This window comes from Oncorhynchus masou, chromosome 23, assembly GCF_036934945.1.
Source record: "Oncorhynchus masou masou isolate Uvic2021 chromosome 23, UVic_Omas_1.1, whole genome shotgun sequence".
NCBI lineage: Eukaryota > Metazoa > Chordata > Actinopteri > Salmoniformes > Salmonidae > Oncorhynchus > Oncorhynchus masou.
Window position 1 is genome coordinate 52868691 of NC_088234.1, and position 17064 is coordinate 52885754.

Genomic DNA, 17064 nt, shown 5'->3' on the forward strand with positions numbered 1-17064 from the left:
GCCGTGGCTTGGGTGGTTGATGTCCTTAACGATCTTTTTGGCCTTTCTGTGAAATCGGATACTGTAGGTGTCCTGAAGGGCAGACAGTGTTCCCCCGGTGATGCGCTGGGCAGACCGAACCACACCTGGAGAGCCCTGCAGTTGCGGGCAGTGCAGTTGCTGTACCAGGCGGTGATACAGCCCAACAGGATGCTCTCAATTGTGCATCTGTAAAAGTTTGTGAGGGTCTTAGGGACCAAGCCAAATTTCTTCAGCCTCCTGCGGTTGAAGAGTCGCTGTTGCGCCTTCTTCACCTCACTGTCTCTGACCATTTCAAATCATCAGTGATGTGTACGCTGAAGAACTTGAAGATTTCCACCTCCACTGCGGTCCCTTCAATGTGGATAGGGTTGTGCCTCCTCTGCTTTTTTCTGAAATCCACAATCAGCTCCTTTAGTTTTGTTGACGTTGAGGGAGAGGTTATTTTTCAGGCACCACTCTGCCTGGGCCCTCACCTCCTCCCTGTAGGCTGTCTTTTTTAATTAATTTTTTATTTAACCAGTCAGATAAGAACATATTCTTATTTATAATGACGGCCTATACCAGCCAAACCCGAACGACGCTGGGCCGATTGTGTGCCACCCTGCCTCGTCATTGTTGGTAATCAGGCCTACTATGGTTTTGTCTTCGGCAAACTTGATGAATGAGTTGGCGGTGTGTTTGGCCACACAGTCATGGGTGAACAGGGAGTACAGGAGGGGGATGAGTCCTACCCTTGTGGGGCCCCTGTGTTGAGGAACAGTGAAGTGGAGGTGTTGTTTCCTACCTTCACCACCTGGGGGCGGCCAGTCAGAAAGTACAGGACCTATTTGCACAGGGCGGGGTTCAGACCCAGGGCCCAGAGCTTGATGATGGTACAATGGTGTTGAAGGTTGAGCTATAGTCAATGAACAGCATTCTTACATATAAGTATTTGACGAGAGGGCGGAAAATGAGGTTTTGTTTGAAACTGTTAGTGAGTTAGGTGAAGATAATAGCACAGAGAGTGAGAATGAGTGGGCTACAGTGGAAAAAAAGGGAAACAAGAAAAGTACAGTTGTGGTGGAAACTAGGAAACCCCTAGACTCATTTTTAGTCGGAGTGAGGGTATTGGACCAATGCTACCTGGGAAATCTGTTTAACATCTCTAAGAAAATCTGGAATGTGTTGAAGGAAAGTGTTAAGTCAGTGAGAATCACAAGAAGTGGTCTTATTTAGAAGTTTCATGTCTGCGGAGCAGAAGAAGCATGTTTTAATACTCAAAAAGATAATCGATGGAATGCTTCCTGTATGGATTTTCGAAGCAGGGCGCCTATCAAGAGGGTTATTTCTGGGGTGGCACAAGAAGTAAAGGCAGATGATATAACTGAGGAGATACTGTAGATGGAGTGGTTGTTGCACCTTGACTGACCCGTATGGTGGATGGAGAAAATACATTTACTTCATCCCTACTAGTGTTCTTTAATGAAGAGTGTTTCCCTTCCCATATAAAGTCAGGATTCATGACTTTTGTGCACAAACCCTTTCAGTGTCATTAATGCAGAAGATTTGGTCATATGTCAAATGTGTGCAGACAGGAAGAGTATCATATGCCAGATTAAATTAAATGCTGCAATTGTGGTGGCGATCATGCGTCCAAAATCCTGGAGCGCCCTTTTAGGGTGAAGGAGACAGAGGTGGAAATAGTAAGGAGTGTCCAGTGTCTCCTATCTGGAAGCTGGGAGAAGAGTGGAAGGAGCAAATGGTGGGGAGAAAAACAATGGTAGTAGAGCCACCATGAGTTTCTCATTAAACAAGGAATCATGAAATGTTACATGTTAAAAAGGTGGATTTTGTATTATTTATTGTAATGGTCATAAACTGTACAGTACAATCAGAGAAGAAGTCTGAGAAAATTGGAATCATTATCAATGCTGATTAATGTTTTTTAGATTTTTGTTATCTCACAGCCGAGGCCTTGCAAGAAATCTTGTCTTTGAATGTTCCACTCTCACAGGCCCCTGAGCCTGTGTAGGGATGCAGTTTGGAATGGACTGTGATTGAAAAAGTGAGATGTGTTTTGTTTGTTGAAGTGTCTATTTTTTGTATTTTGTATGATGTAATTTCCCCCACTTTTCTGCAATGGATTTTTGTATTTTCTCCTTCAATATCCCGTCCAGCTAATGTACTATCAACATTGGATGCCAAACGCCGTTTAACCCAAATGAAGAAGAAGGAAATGAGAAAGCTGAATCAAAGATTTTTATAAATTAAACAATAAATCCTATTGGCACGTTCAAGTACACGTCTGCATATTTCCGTTAGGAAACGCCTACTTTGTGACGTGCGTATGCAATAACTCAATTTGTCTTTGCACTCCTAAACAGCGCAATTTAAAAAAAAAAAAACTTTTGCAAAGGGTAAAGTCAAGAAAACTTTTCCCACTCTGTTCATAACCAAATGTAGTTTGGGGAATAGAAAACTGTATTGAGATCAATTGTTCAATCGATGAGAAAATTTACAGAATGTCGGCCAAAATCAATATAGTTTCCTCTTCTCCTTACTGCACGCCAGTAGTCTTCCTCTCACTACCATATTTGTTAGGGAGTGGAAACGCCCACCGGATGCTTCACATTTATACATCCAGTAAAATATCTGTCTTATTGTTCTGTCTGTGGCTGAACCACTTCTTCCTCATTCGCACATTTCAGAGTTTGCTTTTCCCCGGTTTAAATAATCTCATTTTTGTCTTGAAGAATTGCAATCGCATAAGAATGAATTATGTGAGATCTGACATCACTTAAAGGTTCGTGATTTTAAATAGTAAATCAAAATGCAATTTATCGTTTAGTTGATAATGTTTTATTTCGGCTCTCGTTCGAGAGTTTCCGTTTATTCATTGGCCTAAACGTTTTTACGGGATGTAGGATAGGCTACTGTAGAGTCAAAAGAGTGTCATTTTGGAGTTAAAATAGTTTAGGCTTTAGCTGTTATCAGTATTTTGTCTTGATTTTTAAGGCTAATGTCAGTGCTTTACATAGGGAACACAACTTGACATCTCGTTGTTGTAGGCCTATAATGTTTGTTGAGCTGTAGATTATGGAAAATACAAATAGCCAAGTGAAGTAAGTCATGGGAGGAAATGTTGCCAGTGTAAAATGTTACTCTGAATAAGTAAAAAATCCTGGCTCTACAACTTTCATACTTCATCATAGTCTTTGAACTGAGGGAAATTTCAAAGAACAGACTAATTCCACCTAAAAGTCATGACAACTTTATGGTGTATATTTTGTATCATATGCTAGGCTACTATTGCTGTTTACAGGGGAAATGTCAAATAGTTGTTCAGCATCTCAATGGCCTATGGGAAATTCCAGCAAAATGTCTCAGAATAGACCAACAAAACAAATGTGTGTCTACAGAACCACTTCGGGGAAGCGTATACCCCAAAAAACAGACTTAGAAATATTGGCATGTTGGAGAAAAAGCTAATAATGGACGTTATAGATGTGTCATGAAATGGACAAGCTTTTTGGGGAGACTGAACATAATTAGCTATGTGAGTTTGTAAGTCCTATGTTAATGCATGGATGACCATTTCGAAGGAAAGGCTTGGCTGAATACAAAAACAATCATTTTGATCAAGAAATCAATCATAACACATTTGTAGTCATCTGGAATAGGGATGCACAATTTATTGGTGAACATATCGGAATAGGTCGACATCAGCTACAAATGGCAACATCGGTATCTGCCCGATGTCTAGTTTAACATTGATGTGAATAACCGATGTCAAAGCTGACATGCATACCTATATGACGTAATGACGCCAAGTAACATTTTTCGCTACACGTGCAACACAGCATTCCAAACCTAGCCCACAATATCTGCTATGTGGATCGAGCAGTCATTTGAAAGAGTAAGAAATTTTCAGCGAGACAACTCAAAGGCGAAATCCATTAATGCCAAGATAATGGAATTCATTGCCCTTGACAGTCAACCGTTCTCTGTCATGGGTGATGTTGGCTTTCGCTAATGGTCGAGCACCGGTACACACTAACGTTACCAACTGCACTGTTATTCAGATGTTGCCCTACCGGAGTTACACAGTAATAACGTCACTGCTATTAGCTTCACGGCATAGCTAGCTTTTGCTTGGTACCTAGAGATCACCAATACAACCAGCCTGAAAACAATGACCAGTAGAAACTGCAGTCATTTTCACTGTTCTTAGCAATGATTTAGGAATCATTGTGAGTAAGTATTAGCTAGGTAGCCACTTGTTGTTTGCCTATTTAAATTGAACTTCAGTTCATGAAAATAAATAGCTAACCAGCTACTTAACCTTGATGCCCAAAGCTAATGTTATAAGCAGCCAGACAACTTCATTTGGCTAGTGAGGCTTGACCTGACCGGGTTATGTGTTGTGAAGCTAGCCACAATAAGGATTAGACACAATAGTGGAATTTGCTGTTTGACTTCAAAATAAAAGTACCTATTTGAAAGTGATGCAGAAGGTTACAATTGGTGGAATCATGCCATATTTAGACTAGATAATGTGAAACAAGGTTGGAATGTGACGCAATGAAATGGGGTATCAGTCTACTCGGTGACACCCACAGAACACAACTGTAAAGGGTTTACGCAAATAGCATTGTAGCTCTTATCGCGGGACTGGGACTATATGTGAAATCATCTCCCCAGTTAGCCTATTGTGTGTATTGACATTCATATTGCACTCTACAGCTTTACCTAAGAATTGGGAATCAATGAAATGGGGTAACATTCAATACCCAATATATTTTCTCCCAATGTGCTCCTTAGAGTTAATAGACTCTCAGCATCCACGCAGTATTGTTATTCCTCAGGAATAGTGTTCAATACACATAGGTTGACAATAAATGTGGCTCAATTCACAGTTGTTTCAGAATCCCACAATAAGAGCTACCATGCTAATGTTCTCTGGGTGTCACTGAGTAGACTGATACCTGTGTCATTGATCCACAATCCATAGGTAAGGCTGTACAGTGAAACAAGTATGCCCCCCAATGCAATTCTAAAGTATAATTAATCCAGTGTGATTAACAGACTTGCCAAATTAACAAATTGTCTTTTGTTGATTTTATATAACAACATTCCAACCTTGTTTAGCATGAGCTACTAAAAAAAGTATGGCATAATTCTACTATTTGTATTCATTTGCATCACTGTCAATAAAGTCCTTTTATTTTGAAGGCTAACCGCAAAGTTCACTATTGTGGCTAATCCTTATTGTGGCTCGCTTCACATAGATGTGTCCGACCACCATTAATCAAATAAGAACTGTCTTATAAATTAGGATTCTTTTAGATGATGACACATAGCTCTATAGTTAGCTAGCTAACTGTAGCCACTGAAACAGATTATGCCATTTTGCTATGTTTTTGGGGAAGAACATTGTTTGCATCCATGAGCTAGCTAGCTTTTCTTTATGACCAGCACTGTAGGTGTGCGAGACAACTTCACCAGCATCATAGCATCGGTATCGACGAATCGTTGTGACATGAAATACGAGTGATTGTGTAATAACTACGTAAAAGAATGTATGAACGCCTTAAATGATTACGTGACGTGCAGTCATATTCAGGTCTTGATTGGTCAACATGCTTATTTGACGTGTATCTTTTTTGACATGCAAAGACCCAAACGGCGTTCCATAGAAATCCTGGTTGAGAATGAAACGACTGAACAAATGAGCAACGAAACAGCACAGCAAGTAAGTGAAAGAAATAGGTTTTGATTATGTTTTACTGGTAATGGGGACATACGTAAATGCCAACAAAATAACTTTTTGGTCGGTGTGGTGTGTGTGTGTGTAACCTTTTTTTACTAGGCAAGTCACTTAAGAACAAATTCTTATTTACAAATGACGGCCTACCCCGGCCAACCCCAGACGACGCTGGGTCAATTGTGCAGTGCCCTATGGGACTCCCAATCACGGCCGGATGTGATACAGCCTGAATTCGAACCAGGGACTGTAGTAATGCCTCTTGCACTGATATGCAGTGCCTTAGACCGCTGCATTCATGTGTGCGTGTTAACTATTTAACTGTACTAGAATGCTTAAAAGGCTGCCAAAAATGTCATATTGGTGTGTCACTAGTTTGGAATGTTTATGTTGTCTCCCAAAAAGCTTGTTAATTTCATGACCCATTCATAATGCCTACAATTTCTTTATTTCTCCAAATATTTAGACATCTGCTTTTTTGATTATATGCTCACCCCATTATGGTATTTCTTTTCCCATTTAGGCTAAATTATGTTTCCTTCCTATCTAAACACAACCAAAATGTTACATGAACTGAGCTACTATTTACTCCCTTAATACCGCTATGCAATAGTGATTCTTTGGCACTTAAATAAAAATGAATTATACATTTGCCAAATTAGTTATTGTAAGGCTTTCCCTCTAATTGTTTACTGGAAGCAAATTCTTTACAGATGCAATGCGATCCGTTCTGTTTGGTTCTCGCAGTGCTTACTTCCTTCCATGACACACAGTTCAATATTTGGCTACAGTGCGTCACTCCTCTCTCTATATTTAGAGGTGCAGGCTGCTTCCTCAAGAAGGCTGAGGCTCTTCAGAGTTAACATGTGATTTTGTGTTGTGATTCTACTGAATCACCTCGCAATGCATAGTACACAATTGCAACGTGTTTGAAGAAGTAAACTAGCTCTCAAGCTAATTACGAAATCCTCCAAAAAGTTGCAAGGACATTTCATAATTTTGTCAAATCCTATTTATTTTTCAGGTTTTGGGCTGCAGCTTGATCAGAGTTGATGAGATGCTGGCGTGAGGGGTGACACTGGTTTTGTTTCCCCCCTGAGGTCCAGGGAGCCAGGATGCAGGGGGCCATAGCACGGGTGTTTGTGGTGGTGGCAGCGGCCATCTTGAACCATCCGCTGCTGTTCCCGCAGGAGAACACCACCCTCCCAGAGCAGGATGAGGCCCTGCTGGCCCGCATGAGGGAGCATGAGAAGAGGCTGGAGCTGGAGCAGGCGCGGCTGGAGCAGGAGCTCTTGTATGCAGGCACGGAGCAGCAGGACCCTGTCTCAGAGGACGGCTACGGCTGGTACTTCTGGAGCGCCCTCTCACTGGTCATCTTCTTCACTATTGAGGTGTGTCGGCAGGATTTGGCAGACATGGAAGCCCGATACGCTGATGATGAGGATGGGTTTGTTGAGGGTGGATCCATCAGTTCCAAGACACTCCAGCTTGATAAAGGAGTCCTAAACAGCTTCTGTGAGAGATGCATCCACACCTCGGCCCATGAGAACTGGAGGGTGCGGGAATTTGTGGAGGGCTTCGCTGATGACCTGCTGGAGTCACTGAGGAGTGTGTGTGACAGGGAAACTGACATGGAGGTGGCTGACTTTGTGGGCGTTGGGAGCATGTTTGAGTCGTGGAGGGTGAGCAAGCCCCTGATGTGTGATCTCATTGTCCCTTTCGTCCCACCGGAGCCATACTCCTTCCAGTTCCATCTGTGGTGCAGCCCCTCCAGTGACGTGCCCCTGGACATGCAGGGCTGTGGCAGGATCAAGGTGACAAAGGTCGGGGAGAATGAGGACGGCTGTCTCTGTGGCTCTGCCAACCTGGGTGAGGACATGCTGTGCTTGCTACACAGCAAAAATGAAAAGCCTAGAGCAGACTACACCCCGGATGACCTTCTGTGCTCCAAGAACACACGTTATCTGGCTAAGGACCAGGTCATGAAGTGGTTCCAGATCTCCGTGACCAAAGCCTGGGGTCGGATTTCTCACAAGTACGAGTTTGAGCTCACTTTCCGCAACCTGGATGCTACTGGAGCACTGAAGGTCCGATTCCGCTCAGGAAAGGTTGTTGTGATGAACATCATCCCCGTTGTGGAACTAGATGGCACAAATGCCTACTTTGTGTCACACTTCCCCTCTGACAGCAGCACCTCCTCAGACACTTACTGGCCCCTCTCCTTCGCTGTCTATGAGAGGAACCTGCTAAAACATCTGGCTAAAAGCCTGCCTGAAAATTCCTGCCACCTCCACTGCCTTCAGATCATCACCTTCCTACACAACAAACAGATGGGTCTAACTGGCAGGTGTGCTCTGACCAACTACCACCTGAAGACGACCCTGCTGCACCTGTTGTTGAGTAAGAGCTCGTCTAGCTGGGGCTCTGAGAGTCTGGAGCACAGGCTACGGGACATGCTAGGCTTCCTTCACAGGAGTCTTCAGGAGAAGAGACTCTGTCACGCTCTGGTTGGGAACAGCCAAGTTCCACCAGAAGTCCGGGTTCCTGAAACATTCCACAGAGCGGAGCCCATCAATCTTTTCCGGCCACTGGTGTTACAGAGAGAGCTTTACGCTGACACGCTTCGGCATTTCCAGGAGATGATCAGGAACGCTCCTGTTCTGATTCAGGAGTACACGCCTCTGTTACAAAATGGCGACACTCACCACAGATTCAACTCAATGGCACAGTCTGAGTAATGGACTCTGTTTTAATGCACTGCAATGAGTGGAGGTATCCTTAATAACAACAATAATAATAATAACAATAATTAACAAATGTATGTTACAGCCTTAAGACATTTCTCTAGGCACTGAAAAGAGAAGTGAACAATGTTCCTTTGTTATTTTGAAATGGACTTTGTGGTTGGTGGTTTTATTTCATAGCAGCTTCTAAAAACACTCAAGGAAGTTACCAAAGTGTGTTCTTAGTAACAGTACTGTAACTGCTATTTCAATATGGCTGTTTCACAAGTGCAATTATATTTTACTGAATGAAGGTTTACAAAAACTGTTTTCCCCTCACAAAATTAGAGCAGTATATTTTGATATGAAGAATAAGTATTATTTTTGTATTCTAGAGAAGACCACATCAAACTTTGTAGTATGTGTGTTATGATGCAGTACTTGTCAGCAATTGCTGTTTGACATGAAGGGATATTAATTTTGTAAGCTGTGCAACAGTTTGAAAATACCAATTGAAGACTCCCTGTTACATGTCTTGGCTGTCATTCACCAAAAGATAAGAATGTCAGCAAAGGTATTCCGTTGAAATTCCTTTACAATGGGTACATGAGGAACATAAGATAATTTTAGAAATTCCTTTCAGCATGACAATCTTAGAAATGACACACAACATGTACACAGCAGATGTTGTAAGGTTGTGCTAACTAATTGAAGGAAAAATTCCCCTCTGAACTTAAACAGTTTTAGGTTCAAGTATAATTAAATGGCAAATAGACAATGAATGGTTTGAGATAGTGGAATGCACTCGTAAATATGTTATTTGTATGTGTGTGTGTGTGCGTGTGTATATGTATGTATATATAGATAGATGTGTGTGTGTATATATGTATATACACATATACATATATATAGATGTGTATATGTATATACACATATACATATTTTGTAAGCCGAAATACACACTTTTATTTATTAAAAGAAAATGTATATTTTGTAGTATTACCTGTATCTCTCATACCCATTGTAACTTGCCTGTTTTACCACAGAATGTACTTTTAACAGCGTATGTTTTTTTGCAGTAATTTTATTCATAAATGAAGGACTATCTATTCCTTGTGTTGTGAGTAATGCCATTGATTTTTCTACACATGGACATAAAAGATAGGATTTGACAATGTGACAGGCAAGATAGTGGCATAACCAGTGGCAGTGCTCCACCCTCTATTCACAGACCTGTCCAAGTATAGTGTAGGTTTATGTCAGGACTGGTGGTGAAAATAAGGTAATGCAGATGACTATCACTCTATTTCACTTCCAGATTTCAGGACAACAATATAAAAACACCAGAACTCGTTGGGCAGTCTTTATTACATAACAATATTTATATACTTTGTAAATGTAAAAAGAAATATCTGCCAGGTGTCGACAAAGCATGATAGAATTTATCTACAACAGACATGATTCACATAGTTCCATCGGTATTTCTGATCTAGCACTTATGAAACTAAACTAAGTTATCATTGTTATGAGTTCATTGAACATCTAATCAAACCATGTTCCATATGCAATGAAATGTAAACAGAGGAAAGGAGCACAGAAATTAACTTTCTGAAAAGTTTCCTATGAGATCAACAGCTGCACAACTAAGTTGACATGTACAACTGATGCCTTAATTACCATAGCAGGAATATAAAATACATTTAAAATGGGAAAACTGGACGGTCAAGGGTGAACTGCCACTGTACCACAGGCCATGGTCAAAATTGGGTTTCCCTCCAACATAGCTCCCTTGTAGGTCTCACTGGGGAACATGGTGGCTTTCACTGTTGGATCCTCAAACATGCACTCTGTCCACTTCTTGAGCTCAGTGGTACCATTCAGACAGCTTGGAATAAGAGATTACATTTATTTGAGTTTTGAAAATGAGATCTTGTCACTTGCAGTGCACTTTGGTTGAGCCAAACTATATAAATCACACAAGCAATAGGACCTTCTCATAATACCTGTGAGAGACGCAATAAGAATGTGAATGATTATGTAAACTGATATTCATACACTAGGGCCAGTATTCACAAAGCGTTTCAGAGTAGGAGTATGATCACACAATCATATGATCAGGGGGGCCCAGGGCCCATATCCACAAAGCACCCCAGAGGGGAAAATTGATTGCAAGTTCTGAGAATAGAGACATTTTACTCCTACTCTTATGGGTAAAAATAGATATTTAGGGAACCTCATGAGCTGTCCTAACCAGTTATGTTTTAATAACAGGTGTCTTGATAATAGAAAAATGCATTGAGTCAGTGGTTTCTGCACCACATGCAATTGCTTTGGAGTTGTTAAAATGTTTTGATATTTTCATCCATAAATAATCTAGAAGTACATGCAACAGTATTTGCGCTTTTGACTATTTCGATCATTGAATTACCTGCATCATGTTGTTTCAAGTTATCCATTTGGAGCGCAACATCATAAAACAAATATTTCTACAATTTGTAACGGTTGTCGTAGGTGGAAGAAGGTGAAGAGGACCAATGTGCAGCGTGGTACGTGTACATGGTAAATTTAATATAGAAACTGAACACTAGAACAAAACAACCACCACGAAACAAACAAAACAGTTCTGTCTGATACAAACACAGAAAACCACTACCCACACCCATAGTAGGAAAACAGGCTGACTAAGTATGGTTCTCAATCAGAGACAACGATAACCAGCTGCCTCTGATTGGGAACCATACCAGGCCTAAACATAGAAACACAACACCTAGACATACAACATAGAATACCCACCCACATCACACCCTGACCAAACTAAAAATAGAAACATACAAAGCAATCTACGGTCAGGCCGTGACACAATTGTGCATGCCTAAAGTTGGGCAATTGAAGGCATCTAGGGCTTATGTTAACTTTGATTGTATTCGATGGAAATAATAGACAGTTTGAAACGTATACAATGTTGTATGCAACATTATCAGGAAGTGACTTAATTTTGATGACTGTCAGCCAAAACGATTTAGAGTTGTAAAACTGGAGTGACGAGTGTGTTGATAGAACGGTAATATTGTAAAAATTCCGCTTTAACAACCATCAGAATTGCTTTAAAAAAAGTTATTCATGCCAACATAGTCATCCATAATTAAGAAAATGCAAAGTGATCATGTCAGGCAAAAATTATTTTAAACATTTATACTAATGCTGATGGTTGTGTTATATCAACACACTCCTCATTCTCGTTCTACAACTTTAAATAGTTTTGGCACACAGGAATCAAGATCAAGTCACTTGCTGGTAATGTTGCATACAACATTGCACAAGCAGCCGCACAATGCATAATGCCAAGCGTCGGCTGGAGTGTTCTAAAGCTCGCTGCCATTGGAAACACTTTTTCTGAACGGACGAATCTGCATTTGGCAGATGCCAGGAGAACTCTACTTGCCTGAATGCATAGTGACACATTTTTTATTTGGTGGAGGAGGAATAATGGTCTGGGGCTGTTTTTCATGGTTCGGGCTAGGCACCTTAGTTCCCCAGTGAAGTGACATCTTAATACTGCAGCATAGAATGACATTCTAGAAGACAATACCGTGCTTCCAACTTTGTGGCAAGAGTTTGGGTAAGGCCCTTTCCTGTTTCAGCACGAATATTGTGCACTCTTAAAAGGGGCACACATAGGGCTGTGGTGGTCACGAAATTTCGTCAGCTGGGGATTGTCAAGCAAATAACTGCCGGTCTCACGGTAATTGACAGTTAATTAACAAACACATTTAGCATATCCAGGCTTCCACACAAGCTACTGATGCAGACCTTTGGAGCATCTACATTTAAAAAGTCAAATAAACCCATGTGATATAGCCTACATCTTCACAATAAATCCATTATTTATTTTGGATAAGTCTAAAGAAACATGATATGAAGAAAATGTAGTCTATTTCAGAAGAACAGAATAGCATACTCTGAGTTGTCCTTATGTTAGGTCCTGATCTGGCTATGCCATTTGGCTGTGGGCTACGCTAGTTAATTTAGCAGACAAGATTTGCTTAGAATTCTGTGGCATTATTTTATAGTATGAAAAATACAATTGAACTAAGCAGAATAAAATAGAAAGGATATTTTCTCCAAACGATTTGAGGGAGTGCGCACACTTACCTAGTCTGTGTTGAGTTGTTAACATACTGTAGAAACACAGTGCATTTGGAAAGTATTCAAATCCCTTGACTTTTTCCACATTTGGTTAAGTTATAGCCTTATTGTTTTTTCCCCTCATCAATCTACACACAATACCCAATAATGACAAAGCAAAAACAGGTCTTCATTTTTTTTGCAAATGTATTAAAAATCGCAAAGTATTCAGACCCTTTACTCAGTACTTTGTCGAAGCACCTTTGGAAGCAACTACAGCCTCAAGCCTTCTTTGGTATGACACTACAAGCTTGGCACACTCGTATTTGAGGAATTTCTCCCATTCTTCTGTGCAGATCCTCTCAAGCTCTGTCAGGTTGGATGGGAAGCGTCGCTGCACAGTTATTTCAGGTCTCTCCAGAAATTGATCGGGTTCAAGGCTGGGCCACCCTAGTCTGAGGTCCTGAGCACTCTGGAGCTGGTTTGCATCAAGGATCACTCTGTACTTTGCTCCATTCATCGTTCCCTAAATCCTGATTAGTCTTCCAGTCCCTGCCGCTTAAAAAACATCCCTGAAGCATGATGCTGCCACCACCATGCTTCATCGTAGGGATGGTCCAAGGTTTCTTCCAAACGTGACACTTGACATTCAGGCCAAAGAGTTTAATCTTGGTTTCATCAGACCAGAGCATCTTGTTTCTCATGGTCCTTTTGATGCCTTTTGGCAAACTCCAAGCAGGCTGCCTTTTACTGAAGAGTGTCTTCCATCTGGCCACTCTACCATAAAGGCCAGATTGGTGGAGCTGGTTTTAAACTTCTTCCATTTAAGAATGATAATGGCCACTTTGTTCTTGGGACCCTCAATGCTGCAGAAATGTTTTGGTACTCTTTCCCAGATCTATCCCTAGACACAATCCTGTCTTGGAGTTCTACGGACAATTTCTTCCACCTCATGGCTTGGTTTTCTCTCTGAGCCTCTTTACTGTGTCACCACCATGCTCGATGCTAGGTACAAGGACCGCTACTTCAATGCAGACAAGAAACAGGGTTTACGTGAAATGTTACAGACACAGCTGGACAAATTGGAAACGGACACAGTGACCGTGCGCACCGAGGAAGAGAAGCCAAGGACACACAGAGCTGAAACTTCACTACTTGACATGTATGACGAAATCCTGGTTGAGAATGAAACGACTGAGCAAATGAACAGCGAAACAGCCAGCAAGTAAGTGAAACAAATTGGTTTTGATTATGTTTTACTGGGAATGGGGTCATAAGTAAATGCCAACAAAATAACTTTTTGGTCAGTGTGTGTGTTTCAACTATTTAACTGTACTAGAGCGCTTAAAAGACCTCTAAAATTTTAAATATTGGTCATCCTATCGGGTTTTCTGGCAAGAAAATATTGGATTTTGGTATCAGCTAAAAATGTAATATCGGTGCATCCCTAATTGTCCCCAATCAGACTATTCTTGATTTAATCTTGTCTTTACATACACTAAATAATATGTGTGAAATTTGTTTTGATTTAGAATGGACTGTTACGGAGTCTAGTTGATAGGTAATCGACTAGCTGGGCCGTTCCCCGGACCCCGTATGTAGGGACTACTACAATACTTGAACAAGGCTATTGAACTTCACATTTGTGTCTGTCTTTATTCGTTTATCCAATATATCATACTGAAACATGGTATCAGAAGAGGCTCAAAAACCATGTTTGTTATTTTTGTAGCTAAGTACAGTTTAGTCGCAGTTACGTTCCATATGTTAACATACACCGTTTCCTACTGCCAATGTTAGTCACACCACTGATCAACTCGTTGTTAGCTGGCTAGCTAGCATCACTACCTACCTCGATGGCTGAAGGCAAAGACGTCTCCTATTCCATAGCTATGGCAGTGAGCATTCCGCCACCAAATCCCGTGGTTCTCACAGGGGACTGGAATACTAATTGGGACAACTTCAGGGATGAATGTAAAGACTATGCACTGGCGACCGGTCTACAAGAGAAACCCAAAGAGGTCTCAGCGGCAACTCTGAGGAGCTTAATGGGGAGAGAATGCAGGCATATTTACCGGCACAATCTCACCCTCACAGCAAGACAACAGGGTGATGCAAAGGCCATACTGGATACATTAGGGAATTACTTCAAACCCGCCAGGAACGTAATTTATGAGTGGTTCGTTTTTGGATGCTGCAAACAGGAAGAGGGTGAGTCAGTACACAACTTCGTAACCCGTTTGAGAGAAAGATCAGCTACTTGTGAATGCGGGGGATTGAAAGATGAATTGATTCGTGACAAAACTGGGAATTGCAAATGAGAACACGAGCCGGGGGCGACTACTAAGAGAGATAGGCTTAACATTAGTAACTGCCATTGAAATGTGCCACACTGCCGAAGTCACTGACATGAGAATGAGAGCAATGGAAATTGAAACCCCACGCACAAGGCAAAGTGCACTGCTCTGCCAACGGAAAACCTGCATTGCTTGTGGAACTAATTATCCCTTTGCAAAAGTGTCTCAAAAGAAAAAAATGGGTGAGTGAGGGCAAGATTCACTATTTTTTAAGGTACGCTTAAAAAATTGGATGAGAGCTTCCCTCCAGTCCAATGTGCTCCTCACAATGCGCCCATTGCAATGAAACTGGATGTGAAGGCCCAGCTGGACAAGTATGAGGCTGATGGCCACATGACATCTGTGACTGAACCAACTGACTGGATCAGCAATATGGTGGTAGTGGGAAAAAACTGAGAAGCTGAGGGTCTGCATCGACCCAAAGCATCTGAACCAAGCACCAAGCTCCCACTACATCATGCTGACACTGAAGGACTTCCTCTACAAGCTACCCAAGGCCAGGATTTTCAACTTGGTGGACGCCCGAGATGCATTCCTTCCATGCAAGCTGGAAGAAGAAAGCAGCTTCATGACTACCTTCTGGACCTCCTGGGGTCGGAAACGCTGACTCAAGCACCCGTTTGGTGTCTCAGTGGTGCCTGAGGTATACCAACGTAAGCAGCACAAGTTATTGGCTGGGCTCAAGGGCATTGAATCCATCGCTGATGAGGTGCTGATTGTTGGCTGTGGTGACACAGATAAAGAAGCAGAACGTGACCACGATGTGAAGCTCCTGGCACTGAGGGAGCGCTGCAGATCAGTTAACCTCTTTGGGGTAGCCCCCCCTTCTTTTCAATTTCTGCCTGAAAACATACCCTAATCTAACTGCCTGTAGCTCAGGCCCAGAAGCAAGGTTATGCATATTCTTTTCACGACTTCTGCCGAAGTTGGTCCCTCTCCTTGTTCGGGGGGCGTTCGGCGGTCGACGTCACCGGTTTTCTAGTCACCACCGATCCATGTTTCATTTCCGATTTGTTTTGTCTTCATTATACACACCTGGTTTCCATTCCATAATCATTGTTCCCTATTTAACCCTCTGGTTTCCACCTTGATTTTGTGTGTGTTTGTTATTATCAAGTTGTCTCGTTTTGGGAATATTGTTTTTGAGTAAAGTAACGGTTATTACTCATCTCTGTGTCCTGTGCCTGACTCCGCCTTACCCGTTTCATGTAGACATATGACAATTCTTAGTATCATTTGAAAGGAAACACTCTGAATGTTGTGGAAATGTGAATTGAATGTAGGAGAATATAACACAATAGATCTGGTAGAAGATAACACAAGGAAAAAAACGTTTTAATTAATAACAACAGCCAAACATTCAGATAGGATCCTGGGGATAATTTCAATGAAGAACATAAGAAGACAACAATAGTTGAGCAAAGTTTCAGACAGATAATTTCAGGAATGAGCGAGCTACATGACATTGAGCATGAAGTCACCCAGGTGTCCCACACACATGTACCCAAATGTACCTCAGTGGCCAAATTGGTACAGTGATACATTTGGAAGCAAATAACTATATACAAAATGCATAAAAGCTATTCTGACACACCCCCTAAAATAAAAAATAAAGAATAACAAGGGTAACTATTTACACACTTTCAATTTAAAATATTGTGAAGACCCTCAGTCCTCTACACAATATTGTGCTGCTGATGCCATGGCCCATAGCAGTCTCTTTCTGCTGTAAAGCAGAGGGTTACTGAACAAGTGGTGCAGGTGATGGGTCATTTCCTGTGACAAAGCGCACAATGATAACCTCCCTACTGTGCCCTTTTGCCCTGTGGCACATTCATGCCTGCAGAGATGAATCTGGGCAGGTGAACACCACTGTTTGGAGCAGAAGGGACAGAGGTAGAGGGGACAGAAGGTGCTACAGTGGACTTGCTGTAGCTAGCAAGCTCCTGGATGAGCAGCTCTCTGAAGGCTAGCTGTGAGATGTGGGGCTGCCCACAGCTCTCAGGCATTTCCTTCTGGAGGATGAAGGCATTCACCACAGCAATGTCGATGAAATGATAGAACAATGTCTTGTACCATTTCATTGTCTTGTGGA

General features: G+C 41.7%; 1 protein-coding gene across 2 annotated transcripts; it reads left to right on the forward strand.

Moving 5' to 3' along the window:
• Positions 1 to 2670: 2670 nt before the first annotated feature.
• LOC135511035 (inositol 1,4,5-trisphosphate receptor-interacting protein-like) lies at positions 2671 to 9603 on the forward strand. Of its 2 annotated transcripts, XM_064932495.1 has the most exons (3): positions 2671 to 2803; positions 5677 to 5752; positions 6789 to 9603. In XM_064932495.1, the coding sequence occupies exon 3, from the start codon at positions 6880 to 6882 to the stop codon at positions 8500 to 8502; it is 1623 nt and encodes a 540-aa protein (XP_064788567.1). In that variant the 5' UTR covers positions 2671 to 2803; positions 5677 to 5752; positions 6789 to 6879; the 3' UTR covers positions 8503 to 9603. The 2 variants fall into 2 exon arrangements, with proteins under 2 accessions (XP_064788567.1, XP_064788568.1); XM_064932496.1 differs by lacking the exon at positions 5677 to 5752.
• The last annotated feature ends 7461 nt before the right edge of the window (positions 9604 to 17064 follow it).

Coding starts and splice junctions, on each gene's coding strand:
- LOC135511035 (XM_064932495.1), top strand. CDS start 6,880: ATGCAGGGGGCCATAGCACGGGTGTTTGTGGTGGTGGCAGCGGCCATC.